General features: G+C 32.3%; 2 protein-coding genes across 3 annotated transcripts; one reads left to right on the top strand and one right to left on the bottom strand.

Moving 5' to 3' along the window:
* Positions 1-9,242, bottom strand: LOC129799402 (calcineurin subunit B type 2). The gene is made up of 4 exons (XM_055843245.1): positions 9,132-9,242; positions 8,835-8,874; positions 6,946-7,244; positions 1-1,882 (listed from the first exon to the last, which is right to left on the bottom strand). The coding sequence occupies exons 1-4, from the start codon at positions 9,132-9,134 to the stop codon at positions 1,712-1,714; spliced, it is 513 nt and encodes a 170-aa protein (XP_055699220.1). The 5' UTR covers positions 9,135-9,242; the 3' UTR covers positions 1-1,711.
* Positions 9,243-9,829: 587 nt separating this feature from the next.
* LOC129799401 (synaptic vesicle glycoprotein 2B-like) lies at positions 9,830-22,455 on the top strand. Of its 2 annotated transcripts, XM_055843244.1 has the most exons (8): positions 9,841-10,083; positions 10,145-10,306; positions 10,500-10,662; positions 10,740-11,025; positions 18,033-18,253; positions 18,330-18,586; positions 21,401-21,688; positions 22,280-22,455. In XM_055843244.1, the coding sequence occupies exons 1-8, from the start codon at positions 9,957-9,959 to the stop codon at positions 22,315-22,317; spliced, it is 1,542 nt and encodes a 513-aa protein (XP_055699219.1). In that variant the 5' UTR covers positions 9,841-9,956; the 3' UTR covers positions 22,318-22,455. The 2 variants fall into 2 exon arrangements, with proteins under 2 accessions (XP_055699218.1, XP_055699219.1); XM_055843243.1 differs by having other exon boundaries at positions 9,830-10,083; positions 21,401-22,455.
* The last annotated feature ends 433 nt before the right edge of the window (positions 22,456-22,888 follow it).

The following is a 22,888-nucleotide window of genomic DNA, read 5'->3' as shown; positions in this document are numbered from 1 at the left end:
AAATCTCATATTAATGTAGGACTCTCCCTGATAAAACAATACAAAAGTGCACTATACATTCATATTTACTGTATCAACTGTTATAATAAAAAAATTAAAATAAAAAAGAGATGAAATACTAAAAGTTTAGACAGTAATGGACTAGTGTAGAATGCACTTTTACATTATATCATATCCCGCAAATTATGTGAATATTGCAATAGTATACAAAGAGTATGAATAAACTACTCACACAGCTTAGAACTTGGTTAGTTATAAAAAGAATTCAGAATGCGATTATCTAGATAGATTGTTTTTAATACCATATTCTTAATTAATTAATTCTTAATTAATTAATTTCTTGTGAGTCTATTTATTAGTTAAGTGCCTAAATTCATTAATTTTTTTCTTCCTATTATGATGTAAGAATGAATAACGGAAAATTTTAATTGTATTTAAAGTGAAATCATTAATTAATCTTGTATAATTTCTTAATCATATTGATATTTTCTGTTCCTTTCTTTCTTGATTTTTTTTTTAAATTTTAATGTTAACTCTCTGCCTCGTCAGAGTTTTAAGAAAATAATATGTACAAATTTGTATATATCATTATAAAATAAAATAAATATCAACCTATTCATTCATTATCGTTTTTTTGTTTTTTTATTGATTTTTTTTATTTTCCCCACTTTTTCGTTCAATATTATTTTTCTCCATGTTGAAACACTTATACAAACAGTTATTAATAAGGCAGAGATCTTCTATTTCATTTATTTTCATTACTTGAGGCAAACATATTTAGTAGAGTTTTTTCAATCCAAAATGAAAGTTCTTACATTCTGTGCAATATCAGACTCATTGTAAGAAAATTTAAAATTTATTTTAGTATATCCTTATATTTTTTGTTTCTTTTGTAAAAATCTTGTGTTGCCAATTTAAAAACTCAACTAAATGTATTCATCCCTTTCATTCTCACAATATACACACTGTGCAAGAGCCATTGTTTCAACCTGTGAAATTTTTATATAATTTTCGAGCGCTTTGGTTGGCACACTTTACACAAGATGTAGTAAATTTTTATGAAATATGATTTTTTTTTCTAATTTCTTCTGTTATTATGTAAGAGTTTAACACTAAAATTACAAAAAAGAAGTTATTTTTATTTGCAAACACATTAATTACATTTTTATTAACTACAATGGCAGAAATAAAAATTATTAACTTCTGAAAGTAAAAAATGTGCACGAATAATTGTGGATAAATGAAACTAATAAAAAAATGTATATATATAGAAGGGGATTTTAAAGTTTGTAATCAGACAAAGGACGTGATATCGACATAGGATCTATTTCATCTTTTCCTTATTTATCAAACTACGAGTTTTCTTTTCCTTCTTTTCTATTAATATACAACAAGGATTCAAAAGAAACCGAAAAGATGGTGAATAATTTCAAGATTTTTGATATCTTTTCTTTATATTTATAAGTACATATATATGTAATTATATATATAATAATATATGTAATCATTTTGTAATTGCCATTTTTCTAACTTCTCTTTAATACATCGTTTACCAGCAAACAAGAATTATTGGATTAAAAAAGAGTAGAATAATAGTCTTTATGTTATTATTGAAAGAAGAAAAAGAAACCATACACAGATATATAAAACATAAACAAAAAAACTAATGCCTTTTGTCTACATAAAAAATTAAGTGTTCTATAAATACATTTTAAACATCAACAACCATCTTTTTATGAATATCAGTATTTCCAACAACGGAACAAAATTCATCAAATGAAATTTTTCCATCTTCATCCTTATCCGCGAATACGATAGTTTTATCAACAATTTGTTGCAATTGAGTGTCTTTTAGATTATTTCCGACCATCATTTTTAAAACCTGAAATGAGTTTTATTGCGTTATATATACAGTATAGTTAAGAGCTGATAAATAGTGCCAAATCTAAAATTATTTACATTTTTTTAAAGGAAAATGTAAATATATCATTTTTATTTTGAAAATAGTTTTAAAGAAATGGATTGAATTTTATAAAAAGAATATCTAAACCCTATTATATAGGTGAAGCACATTTTATTGAATTTTACAACTTTCCCACTTCATTGGCCTTTTCTATAGCTATATCAATGGCTCTATTACATACTATTCTAAGTTGACTTAGCCTTATATTACTCCAAGAAATATCTTGTTCTTGAGATCGAGATCTAAAACCGGTGAAAATTTTGTGGTCATCCGACGTCCAATATGACGAGATATTTAAATTATTCGAAAAAAAATTACACGGTAATCATAGGAATTCGCCAACTTCAAATGAAAAGTTGTAATTTTGAGAAAGCATATTGTGGAATGGAAGCGTCAATACCCAAGAAGCAGTTTTTTCTTAAAATAGACTTGACGAAGTCTGTAAATAACGCGTTATAGAAACAAAATTCTTATAATCTGCTTATAACGTTATAATTGAGTTGAGTTGAGTTCAGTTACTATGACTACTAAAAGTAAACTAGCGCAATCTTAAAGGGTTTAAGAGGTTTCACTGGATTTTCATCACAAAATTCTCATTATAAAGCCTTTTAGGTTCATTAAAAGACTTAGGGGAGACCTGGCAGAATTATCCACGTATAGTATTAGATAAAGGTATCTTATAGTTTGCCTCCGACAGAATATTGAGGAAATCACTCTTTATTCTAAATATATATTTCCCTTCCTATTTATTGAAATATTTATCAGTCTCATACAATTATTTTTTTTTTGTACAAATTATACGCAATGAAAAATTTCATTTGGTGGATAATTCTACCCCGGTCTCCCCTTCAAAGTCTTGGTTTATAAGGCAACTATTTTGCTTCTTGGGTATAAACAGTATCGGCCAAAAGTTACTTGACAAACTTATATTCAAGAAATGAAGTAGAAAAATTGTAGGAAAACATATTTTTTAAAATTTTTCTTTTTGCAAATCAGTTCCTTGAATTCTTAGATATTTTTTATATATTAAAAAAAAATATTTAATTTTATTTCATACAAAAATAATTGATCATTTTTCATCGACCAAAAATTTCTTGACGCACTTGGAGAAGTAACTCAAAATGGTCAAATACGTTGAACTAACTTTTTTTAAACCATATACTTTAACTCTTTCGTCTCCTTTGGGATTTTGGGTACTCATGGAAAAAATAATTTTTTTTAGACTATTTAGAATCGATAAAAATCCGATTCTTGTGGATGATTACAAACTATAAGGATGTCCAAATCTAGGATATTCTTTGCAGGATCCCAATTAACTCCTGAGCTAAGATATTTTTGGTCAAAAATCGTGAATTTTTGATTTTCTGCTTCCTTGCAGATATTGTGACTTTTTTGATATTTCTACACCAGAATAAGGAAAAACCTCTCGGGGCTAATAAGTATGATAACTAACAATTACAGATTGCATAAATTCGAAAACCAATTTTTTCTTAAATTTTCAAAAAAACTTGTTCAAACTTTATGGGTACTCTCATCCCCAAAAATCTAGAGGTTAAATGTAAGGTTATCCCGCCAATGCCCGCCATTTGCTTTTTGACACCAACCTTGTAACAAAACCCGTCAAATAATATCTGCAGATATCTTTAAGATTTCTGTAGAGAAAATCTACACCTCTACAGAATATCTGCAGATAATTCTGTAGATATTCTTACGAATTTTATTTGGGCTTGGGACAAAATTCGTCAGAATATTTCGGCAGATTTTCTGACGAATCTCTGACGAATTTCTGTAGATATTCTGCCGATTTTCTGTAGATTTTTTCTACATTCCAGACTTTCCAGACAAGATGTGTCAGAAGAGATGGAAAAATTTTTCACTGAAGTTTGCAAAATTCAATAGTTATTTTTTGTGATATCACGGTGTTTATATAAAATAAAGAATTCTGCGACGCCGTGTTACAAGTAGAGAAAAGTGAAGTGAAAACTTTAAGCAGAGTATCGACCTAAATTTCGTGTTTTTGTATCATAAATCAACAATATTTTTGTGAACTAATGGACACTATGCCGATTTTCTCGGCAGAAATTCTACCGAAAATCTGTAGATTTTCTGCAGAAATTCTGCCGAAAATCTACAGATTTTCTAGCAGAAATTCAGCAGAAAATCTACAGATTTTCTGCTAATAGTAGAATAATGATTTAACGGGAATTTCAAGCGGGAGTGACATTTTTGCCAATATGGCCGATAATTTTGACATTTGGCATCGCGGGAGATTGCTTTCAGGAAAGTTTTTCCTATTCTTCCTGATTTTGGTGAATTCTGATTGTCGATGAAGTGTTTTTTTGGCTCTTGACAATGACATCGAGTTGAAAGAAATGTGTTTTAATGTGTTATTGTGTGGAATAATATGAGGAATCTGTTGGCAAGCAGGCATTTGGTGTCTTCTTGACCACTTCCTGGACATCCCACAAGATACTGGTCAATAATTCTTCTTGTTTTAGCGATCAACCTTGTAAAGGAGTCATTCGATACGCAAAAATAATTTCCAAAATTGATATTATTGGCTTTTGGAAAATTGAACTTTGTCTCCTTTTCGTTCTTTTGGGGACGAGAGTACTCGTGAGTTTTCCAATTTCCCAGAGGCCGAGAAAATTTTTTTTCTACCAAAGTATCATATTTGACCACTGAGACTTACAATAAAGTGAGTTTTACAGAAATTCGTTCGCTGGATATGTTGTGGTCCGGACAGAGATATAGCACTCTCTCACTCTCCCTTTCGCTCACTCTCCCTCTCTATATAGTGAGTCTATATTCTAAGATTTGTAAGGTGGTATATATAATTCACGATCCGCGATGTTTTTTTGCGGATCTTCGCGAGGCGCGAATTTTCTCGCGGATTTTCGCGGGGCGCAAAATTTTTCGCGGATTTTCGCGGGGCGTGAAATTTTTTGCAGATTTCCGCGGGTCGCGTATTTTTTCGCGAATTTTCGCTGGGCGCGAATTTTTCGCGGATTTTCGCGGGGCGCGTAATTTTTCGCGGAGTTTCGCGGGTCGCGAATTTTTTTTGCTGATTTTCGCGGGGCGCGAATTTTTTCGCGAATTTTTGTGGGGCACGAATTTTTCGCGGATTTTCGCGGGGCGTGAAATTTTTCGCGGGTTGCGTATTTTTTCACGAATTTTAGCGGGTCGCGTATTTTTCGCGAATTTTCATGGAGCGCGAATTTTTTCGCGAATTTTCGCTGGGCTGGAATTTTTTCGCGGATATTCGCAGGGCGCGTAATTTTTCGCTGAGTTTCGCGGGTCGCGTATTTTTTCGCGAATTTTCGCGGGGCACGAATTTTTTCGATGATTTTCGCGGGGCGCGAATTGTTTCGTTGATTTTTGCGGGGCGCGAATTTCTCGGGTCGCTGACAGAGGTTCTTAATGAATGTAAAGTTGAGGCCTCTATCTTTCATAGTTTCCGAGATAATCGACTTTAAAGATTTTCAGACACTTTTATGCATTTCTCATCCAATTTTCTTAACTTTCAAGTGAAATTTTGCACGTATCAAGCCTGAAAGAGGCTCTACATGGACGTAAAGTTTGAGGCCTCTATCTCTCATAGTTTCCGAGACAATCTACTTTAAAGATTTTCATACACTTTTATGCATTTCTCATCCAATTTTTCTCATTAATAACGATAATAAGTTACATACATTTTAAACGAAATTTGCATTATTTATGCAATTATTATTTATTGCATTATTTATGTAATTTTTGCATTATTTAGCTGATCTAGGCTTATCACTGTTTTTTATGTATCACTTATCACTTTAGAGGGTATATTTATGTAATTTTGAGTATATTTTTTAATAAAAAACTAAGTACAATAACTACATATTTATCTTTTAACTCTTTCGTCTCTTTTGGGACTCTAGTACCCAAAGAAGCATATGAATATTCAGTGAAAAACAATGTTTTTAATTATTCAGAACTGATAAAAATCGTATTCTTATGGATGATTACAAACTATAAGGATGTCCAAATGTGAGATATTTTTTGTAGGACCTCAATTAATTCCTGAGTTTAGATATTTTTGATTAAAAATTGTGAAATTGGCTTGCAGCATATGCTGCGGTCCGGAAAGAGTTAAGCCTTCGAGCCCCATAGAAAAAGAAATTCCATTATACGTATACTGTATATGTATATTATCCTAAAATATTTTATCACCCGAACATCGATATCCAAAAAATTTCTAATAATTTAATTTAAATATTGTGAAATAAATTTGCATTAATAGCATCAAAGAAATGTATATTCTAAAATTCTGTAACGATCATACCCCATTCATTTCTCAATCCATTTTGTAAAAACTGCATTTTTTTCTTTATTTGGGAAGTCATATTAACATATCCATTATCTAAAATAACAGCGGTCTTCAAAACAAACTCCTTAATAAAAAAGAACACCCCAATAGTATTACAAAAAAAAAAAAAAAAAACAAATGATGCAAAATTGTAGATCCTGACTTGAGAACTCAGTAGATTCGAGGTTTTGAAAACTATAGTTTAATCTGTGAGATTTAACTAGTAATAACAGAAAAATAAACGTTACTCAATCCATTCATATTTTAAAACTTATTTTCAGCCTAGTTTGCCACTACTTATGTCTTAGCTAGACTGCAGGCTTACTTTTATTCAACAAAAAGAATGCTTTTTTCTTTCATACTTTCTTTATAGCTTTGTGATTCTATTGTTTCATCATATACGAGATATAGTGGACGGTACTTACTAAAAAATACTATCTTTTCAATAATGACGAACATGGGATTTCAAAATTTCAATAACATGGATAGCTACTTTTTTTTGTAAATGCTATAAAGTCTTTCTTAGTCTTAAAACTTTATGGATACTCAAGACTTTTTGCAGAAAGGAGAAATGAAAAAAGCACTAAAATATATTGTCGGAAATATGTGAATCAATAAGATAACCATATATGTTACTTACTTGAAATAATTCTCCATTAGATATATATCCATCGTTATCCATATCATATATTCGAAATGCAAACCGAAGTTTAGACAATTTGTCACCCTTCACGCTAAATTGCGACACACCTTGGATGAACTCTTTGAAGTCAACCTCACCATTCCCATCGGCATCAAATATATCGATGACGCGTTGAACTAAAGGATTCTGCTGTAATTCTGGTAATGACATGAATTCATCAACGCTCAATGCTCCAGAATTATCAAGATCAAGCTTCCGAAAACGTTTTCCTAGACGTCGAATTTCATCCGCGTCAACTAGAATGAAGAATAATGAAATATTTAAGTCCTCTGTAATTTTTACTAACAAATTGTGAATAATATCGTCAACTACTGAATGCGCAAATATAAAATAAAATAATAAAATATGGAAAATAAAATAGGGTGACTCACTTTTCTCAATTTTAATGCAATTAGAAAGGGAATTTAATAAATTTTCTGGTGATATACCTCTTTATTAGAAATATATTTCAAAATTGCATCCTTTCTTCATTGCTTGCGCAAATTGTTTCAAGTAAAGGTATACATACAACATAGTTTTATTGCTTATAGATTTAAGAAACTCAAGAAATTTGATTCATTGTCATTCTTATTATACGAAGGTGTGCCCATCATTTAGAATGACAGGGATTCAGCAAAAAAAAAACAATTTTTGAAAAAGAAAAATAATAAATTTTCGATGTTCACTTTGAATATGAATAGTGATTTCCAAGGAGCGTAACGAGCGAAAAGATGTAATTTATTATGAGTATTTTCTCATATTTTATCATAAAGTGAATAATAAAATATGAAATTGTATGCTATATAAAGGTAATTATTAGGTACTTAAAAATTGCTTTTTCATTTAAAAAAAATTGCACTACTGAAATCAGAAACAACATAACGTAATGCTTAGATTAATGGATAAATAAATGGATTAAATTTATGGACAATCGATGAATTTCGATTTAGAACTATCGAGAATTATGATGACCCTGATGACCTATCTTTCAATGCGGAGGCAGCCGAAATCCCAAAATCACGAGGGTGGTATTTTTATTTTATAGTTTTAAATTAAACTTTTATAGTTTCAAAATAAGTAATTGCTCCCCGATTTACATAATTTACAGTGTTTCGCTGTATATGAGGTGTTTTCTATAAAACTTTGCCGAAAACCGTATGTCGCTCAATCTCAGTTTGAGAGATCAAAAGCTCTAAAAAGCGATCGTACGGATAGACGTACTGGAAAGTTTTTTAAGCCATCCATATATTCGTGATCAGGAAGTACGCAAATACACTTTGGCAAAGTTTGGGGTCGATCGTAAGACATGAGATTTTGTGATGATTATAATAGGTGTGATTTAAGTAGACAATTATAAATAATCTCACCTAATATTAGGCATGTGTAATATTTTACATTATTAGTGTATTAGCTTAAATATGTTTAATATATGTCAGAGCGTTTCAAAAACAAGTGCTAAAATTCTCGATAATGAAATGTTGCAAATGGTATTGGACGAATTCAAATTATAAAAATTTGGTCTCTTTTTCTATATATTCCTGTGCATATCACATTACTTCAAAAGTTCAAAGTAATTATTTTATTATTATATTTAGGTTCTATGCTTAAAAACATATGCCAAGATTTTATGCAAAAAATATAATTAGATTTTATATTAGCAGCAATTCGTCCACATTCAGCAATTATTTTGTTTTATTTTATGCTGATATTAAGTAAAAATAAGGAAAATGATCAATGTTTACAAATTGACAAGCTGATTACATTCTGCCATTCCGTGAGTGTGCGCGCTTCATATTAATGTATGGTTTCGTTATAGAAGAACCCTCGAAGAAAAAAAGGCTACTTACAATTGGAGCACATTTCCATGGGCAAAGATGTTTCATTTCCCTGCAATATAGAATAATGTGCATTACTGAAAATATACTAGGGAAATTGAATGCCTCATCAGTCTCTGGATAAAGATAGATTTATAATTATACCAAAAAATTATTTTGAGAAAAAAGTGGTTTTCCATATTTAGGCCTATCCCCGACAGTCATCTTCAATGTCACATTTTCGCAGAGGATATGTCACAAAATTTTTCTTTCTTCTATGCATTGTAAATTGAAAACATGATTGAACATTAATCACTGTCTTAAACTTACCATTTTTAACTATTACTCTAAGTTTTTCACTACAATAGCAATTGTTGAAAATTTCTTCTCTATTTCATTTGCATTTGTATCGTCGACCGCAACTGTCACATAATTGTCAGATATTCAGTGGACTTTTCTTTAATGATCGACATCATTTTTTTTTACAACAGATGGCAGTATATATTTCAGTTATTTTAAGGTTTTCAATTTTAAATTAATTACAGTTGATAATGCGTTTTAAACTAAACACATTTAACGAGATTCATTCATTTCTTCATCATTTCAATTGTCAATCCTCGAGAAGATCGCCAAGAAAAGAGTCAATTTGCAAAATTGACGGAAAAACAAGCAATAAAATTATTTATTTGCCTCAAAATTGCATTAGTAGATTGTTTAACGCGTATGGAGATAGAGATACGGTAGAGATTAATCTTGTTTTTACCTCTAACTTGAGAAAGATGTTTATGCTCTAGCTGCAAATTATACAGCAAAATGCATTTTTAATTTCCTTAATTACACACATTCACATTTGTCTGTGACATCCTCAGGAACAGTTACCGTGATTAAGCTATATTCTGGTACGATCTTTATCGTAGGTGATCTTTTTATTTGGGAGAGAAATGTGCCATAGTATTTATCTCAGTCAATAATCTCTCAGTAAATTTGCACGAGGATCACTCTTTGAGATCACTATTCAACGGGAGGCAAGTTTCTAGAAAATTATAAATTCTTCCACGAAGTGTGGATGATACTCAGTCGAAATTTCACTTTCAAAAGGGGATAATTGTTGAAAAGTTTTCAGGAGTGATCTTTTGTGGGAAATGATCGAGCAAAATGGTCTCAAATGATCGTGTGATTTTTACTATTGATGTAAAGTTGGGTGGAGAAAGAGTTAAGAATGGTCAAAAAATCTGTGAAAATGGAGATAAAATATCCTTAGATGAAGCACTCGATCAGTTAGGTTTGTTACGATCCACCTGTCGGAATTGAGGACCACTGAGGGATTTATTGTCGCATTTCAGGATTCGGAAGGATCCAATTGCTGGTTGTTCTAGCAGCTGGACTGTGCTTGCTGACTGTGATCAATGAAACAATGGGAATTGGAATGCTTATGCCAGTAGCTCAGTGTGATCTTCAACTAACATCATCTGATAAGGGTTTACTGAGTGCTATCAGTTTTTTGGGTAATTAGCTAATCTGACGCAATAAATGGCCATATAAATCATTTTGTTTTACTTATCTAAATGAGCTCAAGTGCTTAACAAGCCACCCCCACCGCTAAATGATCATAGCATGATTGATATCGATCGTGCATTGAATGACCCCATGATCATAGTATATTTTTTTTCTTTTAACCAAATGCATTCTGAATTTCAGGAATAATGGCCTCATCGCACTTCTGGGGCTACTTGGCGGACACAAGAGGCCGTCGTCAAATGATCATGATAACTCTGTTTAGCACGGCGATTGTCACGATTTTATCAAGTGTCGCTCAGAATTTTACACTCTTCGTCGTTCTGCGTTTCTTATCAGGCGTAAGGTGGATAGATTTATTGATTGCACCTATCTCTCAGAAGTGTCTGTATTTTTTTTTTTGCACTGATTCCCTTTTTACAGTATCTCTGGTCCCTCTGCCACCATCTACCCATATCTTGGTGAATTTAACAGTATCAGAAATCGAGATGCTGTTATTACCTTCACCAGCACCTTTGCGGGCCTTTCATCTGTAATTGTTCCTGCCTTAGGATGGTATCTCTTACCCCAAACCTGGGCATTGGAAGTTTACGAGGGTTTCTTCTTTCGTCCATGGCGTCTTCAATTGATCCTACACACACTGCCTGGGCTTTTGGCAGCACTTCTCGTTAGTCTTCTGCCAGAAAGTCCTAAATTTCTTGTTTCACAGGTAATAACCGCAAAACAATTACCTTATCTTTTACTATCACTATACTTTATCTTTATTGACTTAACGTAGGGGGTCATATTGATCTTCATCAACTAATTTACTGTTCCAAAAATACCCATATTAAGAATAGGAAGATATGAAATGATAACTCTTAAATGTTTTTTACAGAACAACTTACGTAAAATCTAAAAATTCTATACAAATCTCCAAAATCCAACAAATATTTGCAAGAGCTATTCAAAAGAAAAATCAGTTAATATGAATAAAGTCTTCTCTTAATACCGCGTAAATATATTAGCAAAATCAAATAAACAAAAATGTACACAGTGGAGTAAGACAAGACAACCTGGGATAAAAAGTGATTAATCAGAAAAAATCACAGTATCAAATTTTTAAATTATTTGAAATGACTTTTTAAGGGGATTATCGATAAAGAATTAAGGAATATAATAAACATAGTGAGATCAAAATAACGGAGGACTTGGAAAACGGGCACAGTTGCACGATTGGTGTTGATAGTCCAACAAGATTACTCTTTTCTTAAGAGTGCGTTGACTTATTCACAACTCAGGATCAAAACTGATGATCTGTTGAGAGCGTACCATTATAATGCTCTGGGTCTAGACACACCGACGATTTAAGCCGAAAGACGTCATAACGTAATTTAATCAAAATAATGAAGAAATTACATTTCTATCAGTGTCTGACTAATCCGTTTTTTGACTTAAGCCGAGAAACGGCTTGTGGAATAATAATGGGAATTTAGTCAAATCATTATTTTCATTTATAATTACATTAAACCGTCTCTCGGCTTAAGGCGTAAGTATGTCTTAGGGTCGGGCATAAGACATATGAGTTCTCTGCAATCGGAAGACATGATCACTATTAGGCTTTTAATACCGGGCACCCTTCACCTCTCATTCAAAGAGCTAACCCTAAGAAACACGGCACATTGTGTACCCAATTAGTATTTGGGACTTCATAATATCAGCAGGAACTTTAGCCACGAAATCGATTAGTCTTAAAACATTTAATTTTTGAGCCTTCTTTTTAAGATTTATTCCTTAGAAGAGATATCATTTTTGGCAGGGGTCTCTTTACATTTCATTTTTCCATACGTTTTTGCATAGAGGCACTGCAGACTATTGGCAAGTTTGTTCCTAAAGAGAATTCACTTATTAGTCTGATATATTTCGAAATCGTGCATTAAAAGCTATTTAAAAATACATCATAATGTTCGCCGAAAGAATACAAGAACTACGAGCAAATTTGTTTAGGTCGCGGTGCAATATCTGCAAAATTTTTAGAAAGAAAAGTGAAAAATAGCTTCACTTTTTATTAGGGTTGATGGGTCCCTGATTTTTGATTAAGTTTCTTTTATAAGATTTATTTTTATTTATTTACATTAGTGTGTCACAGTAGATGAATAAAATTCCTATAAAAAAATATTTTAACTAAATATAACCTTAATTTATAATTTTAATTAAGAAAAATTTTTTAATTCAAGGTCTTAAATATAAAAAAAGAGATGGCAAAGCGTCCCAGCTTTGTGGAGTGCTCGAACTCACGAGATAGAGCTCACCGCGAATTAGTTTTTTTTGCATAATCTTTTGGTATCACTGATCTACTAGAGATCAAACTGATTCATAAAAAATAAAAGCATTTGAAAATCAAAAAATCGGTACTTAACCGATTCATTACCAATGAAGACCGATGCAGCCGGGTTCTAAATTGCAATACTTTTCCAAAAAATCCAAATTTAGCCAAATCGGTTGAAAAATGAGCCTTCCAAAGTGGTTGACATTTGACCTTCAATAATTCAAAATTGCGAATTTTCCGGTCATAGGTATGTTTGGGCGAAATGTTCGCCTGGAATAGCTGTAAAATATATCCAAAAATCATTGATAAAGCTTGGGCCAATTTTTTGCAAAATTGGAAAAAAAACTCATTTTTGACCTATTTTTGGGGGATAGGGAACGTATGAAAGGGGTGGGGGGAGAAATAAAGTGGTTGGGTACGAGTGGTTATCGTAGACCGGAAGTTGAATTTTATATGGGTCAAAAGACTGAAAATGTGCGAAAAACAGTTTTCTTAAAACAAAGCTATTACCGTTATTTTCCCGATCCATTACCGATTATGACCGATGCAGTCGGGTTCAGAATTTGAATACTTTTCCAAAAAATCCAAATTTAACCAAATCGCTTGAAAAATGGACCCTCCAAAGTGGTTGACCTTTGACCTTCAATAATTCAAAATGGCGAATTTTCCGGTCATAGGTATGCTTGGGCGAAATATTTGCCTGGACTATCTCTAAAACATATCCGAAAATCACTGAAAAAGCTTGGGCCAATTTTGAGAAAAACCAAAAAACATGGTTTTTGTAGGGTATAGAGAGGGGGGTTGGGAGGGGAAAAAAACGTCGATAGATTTTGTTTTTTTATTGGGAGTCATCGAAGACTTGAAGTTGATATCTCTTACTGTTTAAGCTCCAGAACAGTGACAAGTTGAAAAAAAGACGGTTATATAACTGCACTCTCTTTGAGTTCGAGCTCTAAAATAACTTTATGTTCTCTATTAGCAAGTTTTAACTGTTCGAAGGATTGACACGTATACTTGAACAAAGGATTTATTTTTAGCTGAGATTCTATACAATCTCAGCTTTTGTGGTTCTAGGTGAAATCCGATCTCGTCAGATCGTGCCCAAATTTTGGATGTACACGTTTTGACACTCATAGATCACGAAAATCATGTGCGCCATAAATCGATTTTCGTGGACGTCCCGTCCCGTCCGGTCCCATCCCATCCCGTCCCGTCCCGTCCCGACCCGACCCGTCCCGTCCGTTACATTTTGACTTCTGGAGAGAGAACGGAAAGAGATATCGACAAGCAGTTTTTGGCAAAGGTTAAAAGTCATTGGGCCATCCATCCCCCCACCCGCCCTTCCGCCATTTTGGAACACCTCCAAATTTTGTTTTTCCGATAACTCAGCCCCTATGGCATCGATCGATCTCAAATTTTAGTATATTATAGCTGGGCCTAAGAGCTTTCGATCGATACCAAACTTCAACCCCTCCGACCCCCCTGACCTGAACTAGAGGGGGTCAAAAATTGAATTTTTGAAGGGTCATATCTGCGGTTCTAATTATCGAAATGTAAAGAAATTTGGTGTTTTGGAAAGCTCTCGTGGAGCACTACAACCCTTATGACACCCCAATTTTATCCGATTTAATCGAAGGTCCGATTAATCGAAAAATCGATTTTCGATTAATCGATTTCAAATATTTCGAAAACTAGACTATGCTTTTTCTTCAAATTTTAATATGTTATAGCTGGGGTCGAGACCTTTCCAACGGTGGGTCGCACTCCTCCCTTGATGTTCCCTAACCCGAGCTATAATCAAAAATGTCTTGACCAGACTGCATTTTCTGTATTTATAAAGGGATTTCGATGAAATTTTAGCCTATATTGTATCTGAGAGCACGATCTTTCTAATAATGGGTCCCATCCGTCTCTACCCCAACCCATTGTACCCCGACCCTTACTATACCCATATGGACCGGACTCTATCACTTATGTTTATTAACCGATTTCAATGAACATTTTTATCTTTTGTTGGTCTTCCCCACTCATACTATTTAAAATAGAAAATGACCAGTGATAAGCCCAGATAAGCTTATGGTAGCTGAGATTCTTTACAGGTGACCTCGAAATGCGTGCAACTCTGGGTGCTTGCAACTCGGAATGCGTGAAAATTCGATTGTGAGTTGAATTTTAGGGGTAAAGAATCGCGTCAAGTAAACTGTTCTCGGCAGTCGAAATGGATGAAATTGGCTCGTTGCTGCAGAGTTGATTCACTACAGGTGAATCAACTCTGCCTGAGTAATCTTGTCCCCTAAAACAGTTAGTTTTCTTTTTATCTCAGCCAATCAGATCAAATGTTAGATTCTTATTTTTTTAAATTAAAATTTCAGAAAATATAGTTAAATGTTGTAGGATTAAAAGTCTAATAAAACATATTTCTTTTATTCTGCTGAAATATTATAGCCTAAAAATTTAAGTAAGTTTTCTAACAATACTAATGAATGATAATTTTCAATCTAATATGAAAAATATTATGTTTGACTATTGTAGTTTCTTTTCCCAAAACGGGTTAGCTTAAAAAAATTGGAAGTATAAAAAATATTTAAATTTTTTTCATTATAAGAATTTAAAAATTCGTCATTTTTGAGCTTAAAAATCTTTTATATAGAATATAGGTGGAGACTTCCAAAAAATATTCTGGATTACTTCAACCTTCAACTTTGCAATTACGTGAAAATACGGGAAAGGTAACTTTAGGTAGTCAGGAAAAATTATTTTGTTTATGGGACACCGGTGTTTCAATCGTTCTTAAAGGGTTAACCTTATTTTGAGACATGTGCTTGAGCGGTATTATGGGACAAACATTTTTTTAATACTAAAATGACAAAATCGTACAGATGGCATGATATAAGGAAAAAGTTATATAAATGCGCGCAATATAGATAAAAATCTTCTACAATTACTATACCAAAATAATCATCAAATTCGGTTAAGCGGGTGTCGAGATAATATTGAGGTTATGTGTTGTGAAAATTGGAAATTGGTTGTTCGACTGTGACATCCATAGCGTTGGCTCTACAAAGTTCAAATGTTCTAGAAATGCTAAAAATTAATAGCGAACCTTGAGCCATATTAAGAGAAAAAAGTTTTTACTTCTTCTAACTAGGGTCGGGGGATCTTGAATTGTTTTAGTCGGAAAAATTTTTAACCACCCATATATTCGTGATCAGAAGGGGAATTCTGTAACAGTATGACAATGTCATATGACAAATTTAAATTTCTTTAAGTGGCATATTCGGTATAAGTACTCGAAAAAGCTATTAATATAACTTACTAAAAGCATCATAAAGCTACTTACAATGACCATTCGGAACTGAATGTTCATTAATGTTTTCATACAGTTGAATTTATGAGGAAATTTTGTCATATGACATTGTCATATAGTTACAGAATTCACCTGGGAAGTGGTGAAATACATTTTCACAAATTATAAATATATTCAAGATTCTTATCAATAACAACAAGACAATTTCTAGAATTCTTAATCCTTTTTTCCCAAACATAATGACTTTATGGGACAGGAAGAGCACTTCAAAAAAAACTTCTAATTATTTATTTAGAATAAAAATATGATACGTGATTAACGAATTCAATTCTTCGAACTTGATCTTAGAGTATATGCACATATTTCCATACCATAATACATCATGCTCCCTCCGTATCAAAAAAAAGTCGCGCGTTTGAGAAAATCTTGAGATTTGCAGTCTTAGGTAAATTGTGTTATGTACTAAAAATATCAGAATATTGGGGTCCAGTATCGATGGTTACTTGAGGAAAAATTTTATTTTTTTTTGTTTTTTATTTGTTTTCTGATTTAGGAGGAAGTGGGGCATCTTTGAAATGGTGCAGCTTTGAATTCGAGATTTTTTCAACTACTTTTAAATGGAACTGAACCTTCTCATAATATATTTTAGTTCCACAAACCAATTGGGAACCTACTATGTCACTATGATATGGCTCAATTCCATTTAACCCAATTTCAATTCTTTAGGGGAACCTGGGGCACCACCAAACACTAATTTTTATTTCTAAACTACTTGGACTATCTCGACCATTCCTTCAGTGGACAAGCATCACTATAGTGCCTATAAATTCCTATCGGTCTTATCCTCTGATATCCAATATCCGATTAAAAAATCGCAGTGTTTGGTGGTACCCCGTGTTTGGTGGTGCCCCAGTTTCCCCTAAGTCCAATTTAAATTTAAAAAATCGAAATTAAGCCCAATTTCAAAGCTTCCCCAATTCAAAGGTGGCTCACTTCACTCTAGGTGGTAAAAGGTAAAAGATATTTAATTGTAAGGTTCGAAGGACCCCCAAAAAGTTATCCCTAGGATCATAATCATTTCCTTCATTTTTTCCCCAGCAGTTGTACACTGTTAATACATCAGCAATGGATTAAACTTTTTATTGAAAATTCAATTTATTTAACATTGCTTTTTTATTACACAGTGTAATTATAGAATAGTTGTCAGATATTTTCTAAACCACCACAAATCACTTTGCAATTGGCACATCCCAAAGTAATCAAGAATGAAAATTCGCAGAATTTTTCTACATTGTTGTTTTAAAACGAGAATTATAAAATAAATCACTTATTTTGATGTTGATAAATGTGCTCATAGGTCTGACTTTCAAATTTAATTGATAATTTGCTTTTTAATTCCAAAAATCTTTGGAAAGAATATTATTTGCGTTTAAAACGCACAAAAAACGTATATAACAAAAGCTCCGTATGTGAAGCCTGTGAGTTTAAATATATATAAATTGCTACAGTGCTACATTTAATTGATAAAATAACAAGATATTGAAAATCCTCAATGCTGAGCTAAATTAATATTTTATTAAATTATTTGAGGCTTGCATATCCTGTTATCTTACAAAGGTATTTGCTCTTAGCCAACAACAAAATTCAATGAGGTTAAATATTCCATGGACTCTTTTTTTTTAGCAAAACCGTTTTAGCCTTGAACATTAAAAGAAATCTTAAGAGTTTGAAGATATGGCAAAAGGCAAATGAACGGCGTGAATCTTTCATGTTTGATAAAAATAGTAGTTTTGGAAGAGACTTCTGCCGAAAATGCTGATTTTTTTCCACAAAAGAATTCTCACATATCATATAACATTTTGTACAAAGTTATTTGTCTTCACAAATTTGGTGTTTTTCTGATATTGAGTGATGTTGTTCCAAGCAACACATTAGTCTTTGATAGTGAATAAAGTGATTTTGAATTTATTGTCCGTATATTTTAGCAATTTGCTTAAAATAGCACACTTTTGGAGAAATATGTGATTATACAGATGGATAGAAGTTTAGTTAATCGGTTTAATCAATGTGAAAGCAAAGAAATATTGCGTTTCTTTTACAGGGCAAAACCGAAGAAGCTCTCGACATCATCAGGTGGATTCACCGGAAAAACTCTGGAGATTCAGAGATGGAAATTCGCGAATTAACTTCTGAAGCTCCAGCAAAAGGTCAAGGAGATGGATGTATGAGGTCGTTATGGCATCAAATGGTGCCTCTTGTATCTTTTCCTTATCTAATTCCCTTCTTGCTCTATTGTTGTCTTCAATTTGGCGTATTTTATGTGTAAGAAAATGTTAATTTTTCATTATATTCAATTGGAAACTTTATTTCGATTTTTTTTTGTGTGATTATAATATAGTTGTGCAGGACTTGGATTGTGGTTTCCGGACATTGTTAATAGAGTTATGCAGAACATCGGTGATGAAAGTCGGACACTTTGCCAGACCATAGATTTTCAACCAAATGCGACACACATTGAGCTTTTAGACGAAAGTTGCGATGACTCCATTAAGACAGATACTTTTCTCTATAACATCTTTTACGGACTCATCTATGTATCTGGATACATTATCCTAGGATTCCTTATAAAATTTTTCGGTCGTCGGATACTTTTAGGTATGTTAATTACAGGTCTGAGGTATAGAACTTGATAGAACTAGTTAACTGGTTATTCTCTATTCAGTGATTATCGAGGTATGACCAAAATTCTGGCAAGGACAATGTTAATTGTCTCATAGAACTCACGATCTCCCATAATCCTAGGCACTTTACTCTCTTCCAAAGACATTGCATAGCTACAATTTTATTTAATTACGCCAAATTTGTTCTTAGTTGTTTGACATTGATATGACATTAAAGATTTGTTTTAAATTAATATAATAATCTAAGAAAATATTTTAAATATAAATTTATCAAAGATGGAGTTTTGCTCTTTAAATTCAATTCCAATGCAAATTGATAATCTTACGGCTCAACTGCGATCGAAAGCATTTACTAAGAAAATGCATTTTAATAATTTAACAGAAAACAAATAATAAGAATAAAACAGCTCAGGGAAGATGAGATTCTTATTTGAAATCAAAGAGAAATGTAAAAGTATAATTTTTAGTTGAAAATAATATCCGACGAGTTGATATGCTAATAATGGAAACCGGTGAGCGTCGGGGAAAGAAGGATCAGCTTAGAATTTTTTTTTTAAAGATTTTTCTCAAAGCTTTCGGCTCAGACTCCAAGCCTGGTCAAATCTTGTCTTTTCTCGCTTTGTTATTGAGTCAGGGATTTCACAGGGCATGGGATTCAGGTCACTGCACTTGATTTTAGTAGTATTATTTAAATAAATATTGGTAAGTTTTGTGTATGTTCTCCTAAAGATTTCTTTGTGAGACTTGTGTCTCACAAAGTCACACAAAGAAATCTTTAGGAGAACATACACACTGATTGAACTCCTCAAAGGGGTTATAATTCTTCTAAAGTATTTCTGTCTTTTATTCATTTTCCCTGATCAGAACTTAAGATTATATCGACCACTCAGAATATAATGCGACTAACTCGATTTTTTGCAAAATTCGTTTTTTTCGCTTTTCGGGTACTCCGTGACACCCTCTACCTTCCCTGTGAATATTATATCGAAAAGTTAATTATTCCCAAAGTTATATCGGTTCCGATGCTTAAAAATCCTATGATCAGCATGTAAAATCTCAGCTTTAAATCACTCTCCTGTAAAGTTGGCCATTCGCGAGTTAGTCGTATTATATTCTGAGTGGTCGATATGGGTCTCTCAGGTCAAAAAATAGGCATTTTTCTGATGATAATTTATTGTGTTGAAAATATTTTAAAAACTCCAACTTTTGGGATATGAAAGAGTAACTTTAGAACATAATTAAAAAAAAACTGAAAAATTTTGAAAATTCGACCGTTGGTAGCTGATTTTCGGAACCATTCAGCAGGATTTCTCCCAGTAGGTTCATCTGAAATCAAAAAACCAATTGAACTCTGTTCGAGGATTAGTTGGATCCCTGGATGAACGAAGAATTTTTGGAAAAAAACAAAATTTGGATTTTTGGCAAAAGTTTTTGTAAAAATGTATCAATTTTACCCTATTTTTCAACACACTTTGTATTGTAAAAATGGTTCTGATTAAAGGAAGTGCAAATTGCAAATCCTTCGTTTAAACAGTTCATAATACTAGATAATAACAAGTATTCAAAATTTCAGAAAGATCGGTTCAGTAGACTCTGAGTAATCTTGACTACCTCATTGTAAAACGGTGTTTTGAGAAAACTTTTACAACAATATGCGCGCGCGGGCGGAATGCATAACTAAAACTGCTCTACCTCCGAGAGTTTTACTCCGATTGACTTAAAATTTTCAGAAAATATTTTTCAAATGTTATACTATAAAATAAAAAAAATGATTTTTTGACCTGAGAGACCCATGTAACCTTAAGGCTAAACAGTAAGGGATAGTGATTTTATGGGCTCTACGGGCAATTTTTTGGCGTTTATTTTGCCGCTATATCTTCCCATCTCTTATATAAAGTAAGGATTTTCAGGGATTGCTCGACAATGACTCGTACATTTTTCATTTTAGATATGGTTAAATGGTTGCCTAGGCAGGCACCTCATCTACATACGAAAACACTATTGAATCATTACAATGATTTTTAATCAAGATTAATGTTCAAAAACACTCTGACTGAAAGCTAATTTCTCAACTGATTGAAGCAAGTTCGGGTTCTTTAGAAAGGTCATTGAATTCTTGACATGTCTGAAATGGTAATAAACCAATGAAATAAACTGAGTAATGAAGCGAAAAATAATTTTAAACCAAAATTCATTTGTACTACTTCTAAATAAAATAATTAAATTGAATACAAAGACTAAGCAAGAATCAGGAATCAAGGATCACAAAAATATGAAAGAAATTTAAATGCAATAAACTCCAAAACCAATTGTTTTTCATTATCTCTTTTAATTGGCTTTTTATTAACTTTTTCCTAAAACAGTCAATATCCTTTAAAGTCAAGGAATAAAATTTGTTCCCCTTCTAGTTCAAGGTCCGTATAATGGCTTATTTTCTGTGTCGGTTACAATAGGTGTAAATTAAGAATCTCCCCTAAAAATCTCAAAGTTGTGAAGAAAATACCAACTGGGTTCGATTTATCATTTATGTTAATTTTCCCATATAGACATTGTTTTTGCAAGTCAAGAAAGTAGGTATTTCTTAAATGACATACCATTTCAGAGTCTTCATTGGGCCGTTAGCAATTTTTGATCATTGACAAAAAAATACAAGAAAATATAGAGAGATAAGAAATCCGAAAAATTATTCAGACTCTCAGAATGTCTGATCCATTTATTTTGATCAAAATGAAAAGAAGAAGATTGTGAGTCATTTGGCAAAATTATTTATAATATTTTTTCTTAACAGTGTCACTTTTAGGAGGATCTGCTGCTGTGGGTTTAGCACTCACATGGCTTACAAGTCACACCCTCATGATCATTCTACTGAGCATGCATTTAATGTTTGCCGGTGTTTCAATATCAGTTATAAATTCTTCGGTTGTGGCGGTTTTCCCAACTCATTTGAGAGCCACTGCAATGTGCATCACATTGATGTTTGGACGATTGGGAACTTTTGCTGGCAGCAACATTATAGGTTATTTCTTCGACATCAACTGCCAACTTACATTCTTCTTAACTGTAGGACTGATGATGTGTAAGTTCAAAATACAGGACTGCAATTTAATTGCATTATTCCTTGATAATTCTAATAGACTTTTAAGGAATTGTAAAATCTGCTCATTAGCTCTAATGAGACTCTCATTAGCTCTAATTTTCACTTAGTTATTTTACTATTTTTTTTTTTAATTTGTATGTAATTAATTGAAATGAGAGGAAGAGGAACACCTTTAAAATTGAGCTTTTTCTCCTATTTTTAAATGGAGCGTGAACCTTATCATAATGTATTTTAGCACCACAATTTCTTTATGAAGTTAAATTAATTTATGATAAAGAAGGTCCACTTCTATTTAAAAATAGGAAGAAAGCCTAATTTCAAAGATTCCCCATTTTAAAGGTGCCCCACTTCCCCCTATTCATACTTTTTTACATTTTTTCTAAATAAATAATAGATGAACACTTTCACTAATCATTTAATATAATTTTTCTCGTGTATTTCTTTGCTAACATGAAATAGATTACTCAGGAGGTCTAAATCTAACTCTGATTATTTTTTTCATAAGTTCTATGTTTCTAAGCCGAGTTATATCTCTTTAAAAACTTTTATATTATTATTCTTTTTTTTAAGCATGTGCCACGGCGTCGTTTTTCGTGAAAACAAAATGATCTTCACAGCAGCGCCATTACAGCTGATAGACTGAATAAAGTTGCAGAAAATCACTAGTTTTATATAAAAGCCCATATCTTCATAAAACTGTATCATGTAATAGAGAAAATTAAACAATATTTATGACTAAAAGAAAATGTTTTCTACTTTAAAAAATTCCACCAGGCGCCTCCATTTGCTTTGAGCTTTTTGATTGTCAAGCAAGACCATCGAGCGGCATTCAGCTCAAATGGATTTTCCTTAACAAAAGCCGATGTAATCTGTGTATGTAATTAAAAATCTGTCTTCGAGATTTAAAAACCATGTCAACTAAATTAAATGTGACACAGTGGGATTTTCTATAAAAAAATGCAGTAAAGGTATATCATTAAAAAGCGCTCAAAATATGATGAACTTGAGATATTTAAAAATTGAGTAACGATTTGTTTACAAAGATGTTGTAGTAACGCTTTCATTGGATTTTTTATTGCACGAACTTAAACAGGAAAATAATACATATAATTTATGCGAATATGAATGCTAGAGAGAAATTATTTTAATTATTATATTTACCATATTTACCTATTTTAT

The sequence above is a fragment of the Phlebotomus papatasi genome, chromosome 1 (genome assembly GCF_024763615.1).
Source record: "Phlebotomus papatasi isolate M1 chromosome 1, Ppap_2.1, whole genome shotgun sequence".
NCBI lineage: Eukaryota > Metazoa > Arthropoda > Insecta > Diptera > Psychodidae > Phlebotomus > Phlebotomus papatasi.
Note: the sequence above shows the minus strand (reverse complement) of the source record. Positions and strands in the feature narration are given on the sequence as shown.

Coding starts and splice junctions, on each gene's coding strand:
- LOC129799402 (XM_055843245.1), bottom strand. Junction 7,245..8,834: donor CATGGAAATGTGCTCCAATT/GTAAGTAGCCTT, acceptor TCTTCATTCTAG/TTGACGCGGATGAAATTCGA. Junction 1,883..6,945: donor CTAATGGAGAATTATTTCAA/GTAAGTAACATA, acceptor AACTCATTTCAG/GTTTTAAAAATGATGGTCGG.
- LOC129799401 (XM_055843243.1), top strand. CDS start 9,957: ATGGTCTCAAATGATCGTGTGATTTTTACTATTGATGTAAAGTTGGGT. Junction 10,307..10,499: donor GAGTGCTATCAGTTTTTTGG/GTAATTAGCTAA, acceptor TCTGAATTTCAG/GAATAATGGCCTCATCGCAC. Junction 18,587..21,400: donor CGGTCGTCGGATACTTTTAG/GTATGTTAATTA, acceptor TTTTCTTAACAG/TGTCACTTTTAGGAGGATCT.